The sequence below is a fragment of the Hermetia illucens genome, chromosome 4 (assembly GCF_905115235.1).
Source record: "Hermetia illucens chromosome 4, iHerIll2.2.curated.20191125, whole genome shotgun sequence".
NCBI classification, from domain to species: domain Eukaryota; kingdom Metazoa; phylum Arthropoda; class Insecta; order Diptera; family Stratiomyidae; genus Hermetia; species Hermetia illucens.
The window spans coordinates 40,294,638-40,307,990 of record NC_051852.1 but is presented as its reverse complement, the minus strand read 5'-3'; the positions used below and the strand labels follow the sequence as shown (position 1 = coordinate 40,307,990).

At 37.8% G+C, this 13,353-nt stretch overlaps 1 protein-coding gene across 3 annotated transcripts in view; it reads right to left on the bottom strand.

Moving 5' to 3' along the window:
• The window catches only part of LOC119655560 (carboxypeptidase D), a 150,469-nt gene that overhangs the window by 68,174 nt on the left and 68,942 nt on the right, over positions 1–13,353 (bottom strand). For all 3 annotated transcript variants that reach the window (XM_038061484.1, XM_038061485.1, XM_038061483.1), the window contains exon 2: positions 5,208–5,437. In XM_038061484.1, the coding sequence (XP_037917412.1) occupies positions 5,208–5,437 (230 nt within the window). The remainder of the gene's footprint in view (positions 1–5,207; positions 5,438–13,353) is intronic.

The following is a 13,353-nucleotide window of genomic DNA, read 5'->3' as shown; positions in this document are numbered from 1 at the left end:
CAAAGAATTTACGGGCTGTTTGCATTAAATACTAACCATATTCATTACTGAAGTGATTTTAATTTAGTGGAAATTGTGAAAAATTGGACAAGAAATTCATCCAGGACACCGCCAAAAAGGACGAATATTACGACAGCTTCATAGACAAATTAACCAGAAGAAAGGGCAACTTATACTTACTTGAGAGCTGCCGAAAGAGTTAATATTATTATACAATAAGCAATGCAATAATGCAGAAAACAAACTTGGTCCCGATAAAGAAGAGCAGAAAATAGCAACTCAAACAGAAATAAGGTCACAGCTACATGAAAAAAGTGGAGTTTATTAAGTGAACTACCTAGCATGGGACAAAATAAAGTGTGGCGTCAAGAAGAATCAAAGAACATCTTAGGAAGGTCTATCAAAAAAGACGAACAGAAAAGGAAACTAGGTCGTAGGTAGCTAAACATTTGGTAAACATGAAGCACGTCATTATGGGCAACTAGAATTAGTAATTAATTAATTCACCCATAATTATCTTAAATTTATTAAGGAGCTTCGAATGCAAACATGGAATGACCGCCTCTTGCAACAACATTCATATAGTAGACATCATTGCCGAAGTTATATGTTACTAAAATTATAGACATCAAATCGCATGCCGTCTTCAAAAGTGACTCTCGTTATTAACACAATTGAGCGTCAACGATGGAGTGGGAGATCTAAATAACGCAGAGCAAACCTCTTTAATCTTCATTTTTCATTATAGAGAAAGCCAAGCAATGAGAAAACCTTTTCGTTGTTATTTTGTTCAAAATGAAATAATATTACGATTGAAAACAGGAGGCTGCGTCTCCCATAATAAACATGCTATAAGTGTCTAACGCTTCTGCCATTACCTTCTAAAAGTCAAAAAAATCAAAAGCCAAATTCATAAAAGGACTTGGATATGACGGTGTAAGTCTGCCCAATAGGATGAGAACAATAACATACAACACTCGCTAATGGCACCAAAAATTACAGTTGCTCCGTGTTTTGTTATAATAAATTGTATTATAAAAATGAGTGAAACTGTAACTATAATTTACAATTGCTGAACTGGCGCGTTCCCGCACTGGATCACTTGCGAGGATCGACGCACCGGTCTCGTGCCAGGCCGGTGATAGTTCAGTGCATCGGCAGAGGCGTTTACACTGCCGGCGAGGCAGTCGGTGGTTCTCCGCCGTGCCGCCATATCACTCCGCCCCATGAAGGGATTTGATCCCGCCAATGATGTTGCCGGGCGAACCTAACGCTTTGCGGATGCTCCTCCCTAATGAGGACCTGCAAGCATATCTCAAAATCCGTCGGGGTGTCGATCTTTTGCGTCGTGTGTCGGGAAGATCGAGTAGGCCGCAGTCTCGAAACCGCATCCCTGAACAACGCAATATGCTGGAGTTGCTTAGCTCTGCTCTGATATTCAGCACATGGTCGCGGGAAGCTGCAGATTCAGGGTAGACTCAAATTGCCTTCCCTGGTCTATGATGGTTACGGATGGTACACTAAAGTGCGGTATTTATTCTGGATAGAGAGCCTCAGTACATGATTGTGCAGTAATGTCAGTCAGAGGTACTGCTTCAGACCACCGCGTAAACCTATCGATGATTGTGAGGCAATACTTGTAAACGTGCATGTTTGACAAAGAGCTGATGATGTCGCGGTGAATGGTATGAAAGCGCTTGGTCGACCGACGGAATATACCTACTGCTTTTTTTACGTGCTGGTTGATCTTGCACTTCCTTGCGAAAATCGTCCAGAATAAATGGTCTAAGTTCATTGTCTCAGGTTTCGTAAAATAAATAGGATTTTAAGCCGAAGATACGAAAATTCTTGAATTTGTATTTGTTTTTTCGCAAGGCAAAAAGATAGGAGCATTAACACACTGGCCTCGGGCCAGGCCGCCAAATGTACCGGCGGTAGTTCAATGCATCGGCGGAGGGGTTCACACTGTCGGCGATGCAGTCGGTGGTTCACATCTCCGCTGTGCCGCCACAATGAGATTACTGAGCCTTTAACCACATCGACCATATTTTGATCCGAAATGGTGGGCTACTAGTATACATGATATTTGCGAATCGAATCATTATTTTATGAAAGTTGCCTATCGATATCGCTTACCTATAGTTCATCTCCCCATCGGACACCACCTTGTTGTGGTAGGCGAGCCAAACATGAATATGGAATCTATGGATTTTAACTCTCCAAAAGGTAAGAAGTTCCATACTTCGAAACAACCCGCGATCATCAGCAATCAGGTTACGGTCGAGGCGTGAATTTTGGTGGCCTTTCGAAATTCATGTCCTCCTACGGAGAAATCTGTAGAAGGTATGCTTTTCAACTCGTTTGCATTTAGTTACCCACGGCGAAGCCAGAAGAAAGGAAGATATCTCAGCTTGGTAGAAACTGGAATTCCGACTATTCAGAAGAAAGAAACTTCAGCTACTAAGGAGGGGGGACTAAATGCTGAATCCTGCCTCTCAAAAACCTCATCAAGAAAAGTTGAAGAAAGGGAAGCTGATGATATGGACTGGTTTAACGCCGGTATGTGAAAATGATGCCAAGCGGCCCGGACCTCGTTGACCTGGTAAGGCTCCAATCTGATGGAAGATGAAAGCGCTACGGAAGAAGGAGAAGCGCCTCTAGGTGCGCTAGTGTCCAGAGAAATCAGACGCAAGGAACCGGAATCTTCGGCGAAAAGTGAGGATAAACTGACAACCTCGGTGAGGCCCATACTGGATGCACTTAACTCGTCTGCCAGTGGCAATGCATGCAAGAAGTATAAGACCAACACATCTGCGGTGGACAACGCCGCTCCGCACCAGGGAGTCAAAGGAACAATTTACCATCCTCCGGGAGTGACTGTGGAAAAAAATGGTGGAGCCTGGAACGAAGTCAAGATTTAACAATCAAGGTTTTTGCGATGGGCTCTTCCAGTTGGAGTGCACTGATGAGGCTGTCTTAAAGTGGCTCCAGCAAGTAATCCCAGCTTTGAGTTCTGGCGGTCGGCCCAAGTTCATAATTGTGAACACTGAATTGCGCAGGACAGAGCATGTCTGATGTTGAATATTGGCCATCGAAGGAAGGTAGGGGAAATCATCCGTACGTGGGGTGAACAGAACCCAGTCATGGACTTCGGACACTGGAGGGTGAAGCTCATGTATGCCAGGATTCTGAAGGTGCTCAGGGACAATCACCATAATATGCTTCACTTTTTCCGCGATAGATTAAAATTCAAACATATCAGGAAACTGTACAGCACCATCTTCATTTTGAAAGTGAACGGCAATGATGGGTTTCGACTCACACAAGACAGAACAAATTGCAGCATCTTCGGTGCGCTTTTGCAGAATGGAACTACGCGTGGAGGATAGTACACACAATAGAGGAACTCCGATGTGAAGCCCCCACTGACGAAGCGACTACAGAATAAATCCTACCTGCTAATAACTTCTCCTGCACCATTTGCAGAACAGGAGGAAGAAATGGGATCCAAAGACATGAATGATTTGAAGCCAATTTGTGTGATCGGATCTATGCAAACCGGACACCGTAAACGAGTGAGATGAGACCTTTTATCGATGAGGACATGGGAACTGTGGTAGCTCTAAATGCGGATATTCTCAGAGAAATCAAACACGAGGGGATCGAGACTCTGGCAGGATGGTGTGAGGGAAACCTGGTCAGATCATAAGCCGACCGTAACATACGCTTCTATTTTCCATTACACATTAGACTAAGGTTATGTCGAAAAACATAAAGATTGGTCAAATTAACTTGCAGCATGCCAAAGCCTCCTCCTTTCCGGACAAAGCTGCAGGATTATGCCTAAATTTTTCTGGTGCAAGAGTCGTGAGTTCAATTCAATAGAATCTGTAGCATTGGATCAGTAAAGAGGGCTAGGATCTTTTACGATGAAGGATCCATAAGACCGAGAGGTTATGCCCTGATGTCAAAACGGTTAGAGGCAACCATTCTGAGACAGTTTTGTCCCCAGGACCTAGTAACGGTCATCTTGCAATACCAGATTAATGGCGAGAGGGAAAACATCATAGTTGCCTCTGCTTATTTATCCTACGATTTTTTGTGCTCTTCAGCGACGTAAAAACTGTAGCGTATTAAGAATCAAGTGGTCTCGAGATGTAAAAAGGTTGCGATGTGAATACTCAATATATTTGTTGTGGCAGTAGCAAATACAATCCCAGAGGAGAGAAGCTATTTGATTTCATCACTTCAGCTGGTCTCATAACTGTAAATGACTGCACGTAGGGTGTGCCCCTACATTTGTGGGACTGAGAAGTGAAGTAATTAACCTAACAATCTGCACTTCAAAAGTGTTAGAACTGATTACAGACTTGCGGGTGCTAGAACTTCTGTTAAGTCTCACCGCCAGATCACCGATACCTAGAAATGAATCTAACTACCGCAGGTGAGCAGTATATGATACAAAGACAGAATCCTAGGACAACGGATTGGACAAAGTTCAATGAACTTGTTGGCAATGAAGTGTAGATGACTAACGACTCCTTTAGTGTTTCCTTGGTGGAACCCCGAACTATTTGTAAAGCCAATAAGAATGAACAGTGGTTAAACTTCCGGGATTCAATGAAACTCTATTTCGCAGAATCGATCATTCACTTATATAACATTTCTAATGAAGCCTGTCACAAAGCATACGGTCTAAAAATATATGTCTAATTGAGGCATCAGTCACGCTGACGCATTTTTCTGCGCCATGTATTTTTAAGGCGGCCTAGTGCTGGTTACGGCATGCAGTCTAAATATGACAGCGGATAATTCAAGAAAATCATTCTCCTAAATAAAAGGGAGAAAAAAATATGACCAATAGAACTGGAAGGTCACGCGTTAACATTGTCAAACCTCAAAGAGAACATAAACCTTGCAATCGTGCAAATGGCATACAGCACTCGAAAAAATAATGAAAAATATTCAAGGAAGATACAATCAGGAGAGAATCAATAGTAATAAACTTAGCACCTGACTTACGATAAACAATCGAACTTACGTGAAGTTGAAGACGAAAATAATATAGCAAGCTTTATGTAATTGACACAATTATCTTTGTATTTGGGCTTTAAATCGAATAATAATTTTTTTTTTAATTGTATAACTTCAGTAATGAATAAATCATTAGTCCTTGTGCAAAAAAAATAAACTTATGCAATACTTACATTGAATTATCGAAAGGATAACTTGCAACGACAGCTCCACCGTGGAAATTAGCTGATAGAACGAATGGATTATTAACAACCCATTGCATTATTGCTAATGTTTCTGGTTGACGGATTTTCAATTGAGTTTCAACTTTGTTATCTAATCGATCGGGGAAATCACGATTCAAATCGATACCAGCTGCATTTGAACGTCCAACATATGATGGAAGCGATTCACATCGTCCCTCCTGTAAGAAAATGGAGAATGCCGTTAAAAACCTTGAACCTGAAATATTCATTCATATCTTCAATTAATATTAAACTAAACTCAAATTAAAATTAATTAATTAATCGGAGTGCCCAATGAATTGCAAAATAGGGGATTTCCTTTTTCCTAAGTCAAATTAAGGCCTACTTGTCAATTTCTAAGTGTTTAACATATTCTAAATTTGCATACTTTACCGGTTTTCGAGATAACATTTCCGAATACAACATAATGACAAATTAAAGAATCGGCTCCCTAATTTGTTATAACAACAAATCACAGCGGGAACGAGAGCCGTATCATCAATCAATAATGGGTTGAAGCTGGACGTTCAATCTAGACAACAATCTAAACTAGAACCTCTAGAATAACAGAAAACGTGTTTCATAAAGGTCGTTATTGAAAGGAACCGGAGCAGAAATCCTTAAACGTGTCTACTTGAACTTAAGTGCCTTTCTTGGTAGATATTCCATGAACATTCACTCATTTCAATCCCATCAACTCAGTTAAACCTTCATGTAAGTGGATTTCATTGTACTATACCGTTGGATACAAAGTCAGTACTTGTGCAAGTTCAATTATAAACATTCAACCTTGCTACAGTTATCAAGAATCTGACGCATCACGGAACTCTCAATAGAGTAATTGTAACATTCGCCAAAATGTTCAAACCGGTCTCCTAAAAAATACAATAACTACTTGAGAACCTCAACAACAAATACAATGGATCAAACCATTTAAAAAGCAACAATAAAAATATCTTTAGAAGAGAGCAACCATGTCGGCCAGCCACCCACAAGAAACCAATCCGGAAACATTGCGAAAGTATTAAAAATTTTCTATAGATAAAACCGCAGATCGGGTTCCTATTGTGTCTGTTGACTCCGAGGAAACAGGATGCATAACAACAGACTTGAGAGTCTGAAAGATTAGATTGGATTTGGGTATTGACCCTACATGTCTAATAATAGTTTTTAAACTACATGCAAATTCCCATTCATATCCGTGAGTGCTCGAGTTATGCTATAGCCAAGGCAATTGGCTCCCACAATTTAATATGTTAAGACTGAAAACTGGTAAGCATCATTCCCAGAAATATTTTTGTTATTTTTCCAGTTTGGGTTTTTTTTTCTGTAAAAAGATATCAGCAACGTTCACAGTGAAACAGGAATCAGGTTCTCTTCAAGTGATTTGCGATATCGATTTGATTTTATATATCTGCCTTCGATCACAAGCCTGTAAAATTCCAAAGCGTCAGTTTATCGCAGCGCTTCTAGTGAGGTTCATGCAAATATTGGTTGGATTTAAGTAATGCGAGATTATTCACCGCGCTTTCATGGGATTGACGTTGCGAATTATACGAAATTGCCTTTTGAGGATATATGATACTTACAAATGAAGGATAAATAGGCGACTCAATTTTTTCTCAGAAAAGTAGAGCCTATACCAAATTAGCATTTTTTAGTGATTTATATTTGGTTGGAACTCTCATGATGGACATTAAACGGAATTAGAATATAAAAAAAATATTTCAAATCCTTGACATATCGCATCAGCAAACCCAAAGGATTTATTCGCACAGTGATAACTTGGATATCAACTTTTTTTTGTATAAGTATATTAACATGTGGTTTCGAACAGATGAGTAGATAACTCTATAATAGATCGATAAATTGATAAATAACGGGAAATGATCTCAGAATGGATAGAATTGTTTGTTTTATAACGTCGCGCTCCGGTTTACTGAATTTAAAATAGAGAAACTTGTAGATATCACTTTTGAAGCCCCCTTACAATAACTTGTTCTGCAAAACGAGCTATTGGTAAATCCCTTTTGAAATGCCGGAGGTCCTTGATAGAGCCGATTTTATAAGCTGAAAAATGATTTTTCCTAGTTTCTATTTCTCTAAATGTAAATTTTCAATTTATGCTGTCCACCGTTAGTGCTTTCAAAAAGCTTCATATACCAAATTATTCCAATTAATTGATTTTCTGCGTCATTTCGCAATTTGAGGAAACTCCTTTTAATCACATTTTTCATTATCATTTGTAGAGAAAACCTTGCCTGGAGATCATTTACGCGCTCATTAGATTCAGATAATTAAAATTTTCTTTCCAGGATGCGCTACATCTGTAAAATACACATTCCAAGACCATTTTTTCGTTATTAAAAGCCAAGGCCACAGCTTCTCCTCATTAAAATTTTATTTGTCTACCGACCATACGTGTAGGTTTCTTTGGTTACTGTTTTCATTATCAACACCATGTAAACTAGATTTAACAAAAAACAGTAGGCGTGAATTGCTAGTATATCTGCATTAAATTGGACTATCTCAACTCATTAAAGAAATTATTAGTGGCGCTGATTCATGTGTGAAGTGTTTACAAAGTGTCTAATTAGTCTTTTCAGCAATCCATTCATGGACATATTAAATCGTCCAGTCGAGAAAAACAATCAGTGTTGAACGAAAAGTTAGAGTTGTTAGAGAAATTAGCATTAGCAGTTCACTGATCCTAGGCGTTAAGTTTATCCTTGACAATGAAGCGGAAGTTCGCCAGGACAAGAAAACAAATTTCAGGACAAATTTTTTTTTATATCCGCTCATATACTCAATTATTCCCAAAGCTATCTATGTTGCTCGCATTTTTATTGCTTACTTCGAAATGTAAAAGTAATTACCTAATTAAGACCGGACTTCTTTGGTCATATAACCACAGCTTATCCTCTAGTTTGCCGACATAAATAAATTAAAGGATCAGATCATTAACCCAGCTAATTAAAATTCAAGGAATTTCCAGAATTAAGAAATTGGCATCCGTGAGTTGGAAACTGAAGTTTCAAAAACGAGTTCAATTAATGACGGAACATTTATTTTGAACACGGGTAAGTTTCCACCTAAATAAAAAGACTTTTGACGTATTGAGTTATCATCAAGTTATTACTTCAAAGAAACAAATAAGGCAAACTCAGGAAATGTCCGACGGAATTGGACTTTGGTTATGAGCCCATTAGGGCAAAATGTAACCCCATCGTAGAGGATAATTTTTCTATTACCGCGTGTGAAATACCACGATTTTCTGTCTTTTGTTTTCAAACTGATTGAATCTGATATGGATAAAAGCTAAAGTCAGGTAGGACGCGTTTTTTCGGAACAAGGAAAGATTGGGATGTTTCAATTTTTACGTATAGCAGTACCCGAAGACCAACCTGGTACAATCGCTTATAAGTTAAAATACTCATATGGTAAATATTGAGACAGGGATCAGTTGTAGGTTTTTCTAAGATTATTATAGAGTTGGAGCCACGCAACATGATATGGGATTAAATCAAGCAAGTATCGATATTTGCGATAATATATTATATATATATACAACTTTCCCCACAATTGAATGAAACCGTATGCTAAATTTTGATTGGAATGGAAATATCGGTCTATTTGACAAAAGAGATAAATTGCTCCATGAAATATCATAGATCCACCTTTTTTGTGATATCCGGATCAAGTTTAATATAGTTCTGTGAGAAGGTAATTATTCCTTTTTAGCTATAATACCTTTTTTGATTTAGTTCATTTTGTCATCAGACCACAACAAGTTGAATTTGAATGAACCTGGCGGCTGCCGGGATTATAGGCATGACGGAAGTAAAGAAAATGTTGGCCGCCATAATTCCAGAGACTCACTTAAAATCTGGACAGTTTTCAGGATTTATTGAGTGCTTTTTCTTTCAATTTCGCCAGTAGCACACGGATCTACTCAGGGAAAGCCAGTATTATTTCCTTCTCGAATTGGTCATTGTTTTCCTATTTAATTTTTAATGAGACTGTCCTTCAGATGCATTATCATCACATAATGTTGCCTGTGGCAGTGGCACAGCACAAAGACGAACACAAATATGCAAGTCGAACCAGGATTTGAAATCCAGGCAACGAGTTCGAGAGACTGACGCGCAATCAATGCAACCATGGCACTGGCAAAGCTGAAGCGGCCGTAGTAACCGGGAAATTATGTGTAAATTCCCATGGCAATGTTATCGGACGTTACCTGTTGTTCCTGTGGACCATCCTTCAAGGACGTTATACACACACGACTCCATTTAAAAATCGCAAATAAGAATAGGCAAATGAAAGGAATTTGCTGACAAACTCCTGAAGCTACAGGGAAAAGCCGGTTTCGGGGAAACCGCCTTAACGGGTAGGAATCTGTGGGCATTATTTCGAGAAGCGTCAAATTCTTTCCTTACAGCTCGACAAATCGCGGTTCAAAGTTGTCGTGGACGTTAACGTAACCATATTTTATCGTTTAACGAAAGAATCCGAGAAACGAAAAGGCATGAAAAGGAAACCAGCGCTTACATTGGCCCATAAATTGAAGTGTGTCACTCCACAAGCATATCCATTTGAAAAAAAAGTTAAATTTACAGAGGCTTGGTGGTTTTTTTTCCATTATCTGTGAAGCACGTAATATATGCATATATTATCTGAGAATATCCACTCCATTCAGTCTTGAATTTGCAAAGAAGTGAAATTTCGACTTACTATAGTAGTTAGTAATAGTGGGATTTCCACAAAACTTGGCAGGATCATGTTCTCTGTGTAAAATTTCCTGGTGCTAGAATGAATTTATAATAATTTCGCACTCCCCACCTTTCCAACAAATGTCAAAACTGATGGGTTTGGAAAGTACTAACCGAGATCTTTCATCTGATACCACACATGACTATATTTCACAGTTCCCACTTTTCACCAAATTTGATGTGAATCGCAAAAACCGTCCTCGTGAAAAATGCGTGTGAGGGATAGACAGACAGTAAACCGATTTTAATAAAGTTTTGTTTAACATAAAACCTTAAAAAATGAAAGAATTTTCAGCCAAGTGAGAGGAGGCTGTGTAGTGGTTTGCGCTAGAATTGGGTAATACGTAAGGGAAAGCCAAATAATCTATATTTTGGGCCAAATGAACAACGCTCGATCGATATGATTCAGGAATAAGGCAGTCATCAGAGGGTGTAAAGTACCAAAAACCGAAAACGTTTGGGGTAATTTCTAACGCTGTTTTTTCCTCCGATGGTAAGCCATACGAAAGCATCCAGGATCTAAGGAGTAGTTCGGTGCTGGCAGAAAATCCGGCAATCAGATATAAAAAAATTTATAGAAGCTCGTCTAAAAGAATTTTAGAGGTGGTAAAAAATTAAGAAGCGGCAATTTTTAAAAAATTAATATTTTAATTAAGAAGGATTTTTTTGCACCTATAATTTTCTATGCCTGACATATTTTTTGACACTTTTCTCTTATTTTAAAATTTAAAATAGGGTTTTCCAAAACAAACTGTTTTTCTAAGTGTAAGTTCGCGGTGTTTCTAGCGATTAAATTGTTTGAAATAATTAAGACTTGCTTTTTTCTATTCGCTAGTGATATTTATTATGGTTGCAAATACCGATATTTCGGGAACCAATTGTTCCCTTCATCAGTGCTAATAAGTCTGCTCTTAAGTGGAGTTATTAACACCTCCAAGAGGCTCAATTTAGTTTCTGACGGCACAAATTCTTTGAAAAAATCTATAGCTTTTACAGCTCAGTGTATCCAAAAATTTTATTAAAAGTTATTCCCTATCAAATTCATTTACCTGTCACACAACTTCTCTGAAAGTGCTCATGAAGTTTGAGGAAAATATACGGACTGTTACACTTTCATGAATCTAATGATGCACATGCGAACGGGAGATGTAAATTTTATATAATATACAAATGGGGATAGGAATATTGGATGAAGGTTCCAAATTACTACCTGACTCTCTTAGATTTGATATTGGCAGAAGCGCCGAGTCAGGGGTTACACATTTCACAGTTTCAATATCTTTCCACAGGAAAAATTTGAAAAAATTAATTTGTAGTATGTTCTCAAAACTAGATTGCATCACTTATGGTTGAAATGTAGTGACACCCCATGAGACTCTTTACAAATCATCAATGTGCGGCCATTAACTGTAAGTAATTTTCCACAATTGCTTAATGCTTAGATAGATACTACCCCGAGTGAACTACCTAGGCGAGGCTATACTGCAAATTATACAGTAGTATACAGCAAGTTATTGCCTTGGTTTATAGTACCCTATTTCCAATGTTGGGGATACCTCCTTTGATTTGCCTTGTGGACGCAATTTATTACATCAAAAATAAGTATGCGCTTAGCTAAAAATTTTCTTTTGGAAATTCCCTAAAATTAGAATTTATTGACTATACCTGTCACTTTTTACGATTATAAAACAAAATTTGTAGGTCATTTATAACGGTATACGAAAAATAGATATGATAGGGCGTATTCCCCCGGCAAAAACATTATAGGCTAATTGGGAAAAACTGACAAAAATATCATTTCAACTTGAGACGGGAAATACGGGTAACATTTATAAACATGTTATCTTATCAAGCGTTTCATGAACCCGTGGCTGACTTTGTTAAATTTATTCAAGAAAGTAAAAATCCGAAGATAAAAATCAATTATCAGCAGCAAATCAAACTAATCAGTTGAAATACCGGTTGTTGATATTGATAAATCACACTGGAGAGGTTGAGAGTGATGAATGTATTGCTTTTAAACTACGAAAAGAGACAGTCTCGACACCACTTTTAAAATCAATAAAAAATAACAAAATAATAAAATCCAAAGAATGATAATTTTTTCTTATAGCTTGGTTTCTCTGACTTATAAACAACATTCAAATAAATGGTGACGGAAACGCGATCATGTAAGACCTACAATACGAATTGGATGGCAAGAAACACATTAAACAGAGACATCGCAACTAAAAAGATAAAAACTATAATAATTCAGGAAAATACTGTAATTGATTATCTAGTGGAGAATCGAGAAAAACAATCTGAACTGATTGCCAATTAAAACCGTTTGTGTTGAATGAACAGAATATCTAGACGAAAGGGTTCTAGGAAATACGTAGCGTGAAAGTGGAATCCTGACCTTTTCAAATGAGACTAAATTTTTATCCGATGGGTCCAACCAGGTACACTCTGCAATATCCGCTGCTCTAAAAAGCAGTTATGATGACAAGCAATTACCTTTCAACCAAATATAACTTTGGTACATTTATCTAGAATTATGTGGAGATACAGTTTGGAATGAATCAGTTATTTGTTTTTCAAATTCTTTCTTTTTATTTCCTTATAGGCATTGCTATATTTTAGGTCCCATTAGATATATAATCAAACTTCACTCGTTGAAAATAATCTACCATTTTTTTGCGGAAGATTTCCACCTAATTTTAATAATTTCCATCGATAAGAATTGATGACTCTTTTCACCATTCTTATCATTCCTGGCTAAATGAAAATCTCATTTTGATGGTATTTTTTGCTTCAGAAATATAAGGAAATTGTAGGCTGACAATGAAAACACATCTCCCAAAAAATGTTCGCTATTCCTCCATTGTCTTAATCGCGTTGCCACGAAGAGAGACTGACGTGTAAACCACTTTTGAAAATGTACATAAAACATAACTGACTTTACACCGCCAATTTTTCATCAGTCTGTCATAAGGCAATCCATCAAAAATTGACTGATGAGATACTGATGGACTGACGTGTTTAGTATAAACATATCGGAATACCGGAAGCTGGCGCTTCGGGTGTTCATCTTATGTGAAAAATTTTCTGCGCACATTTTTCCATTCGTATGTGGCTTGAAGTCCACCTTCTATAACTTTGTTAATAATAGATTTCCTTCAAACTTCCCAAAGTTATGCATTACGCCAATACCACTGCCAAATTTTGTACTTCTAGCATGAATTTAAGGGAGGTTTCCGGCTAAATTTCTAAAATGTGCTAATATACTAATATTAACCTAAATTGTGCAAATATCGAAGCCGGACAGACATCGACTCGAT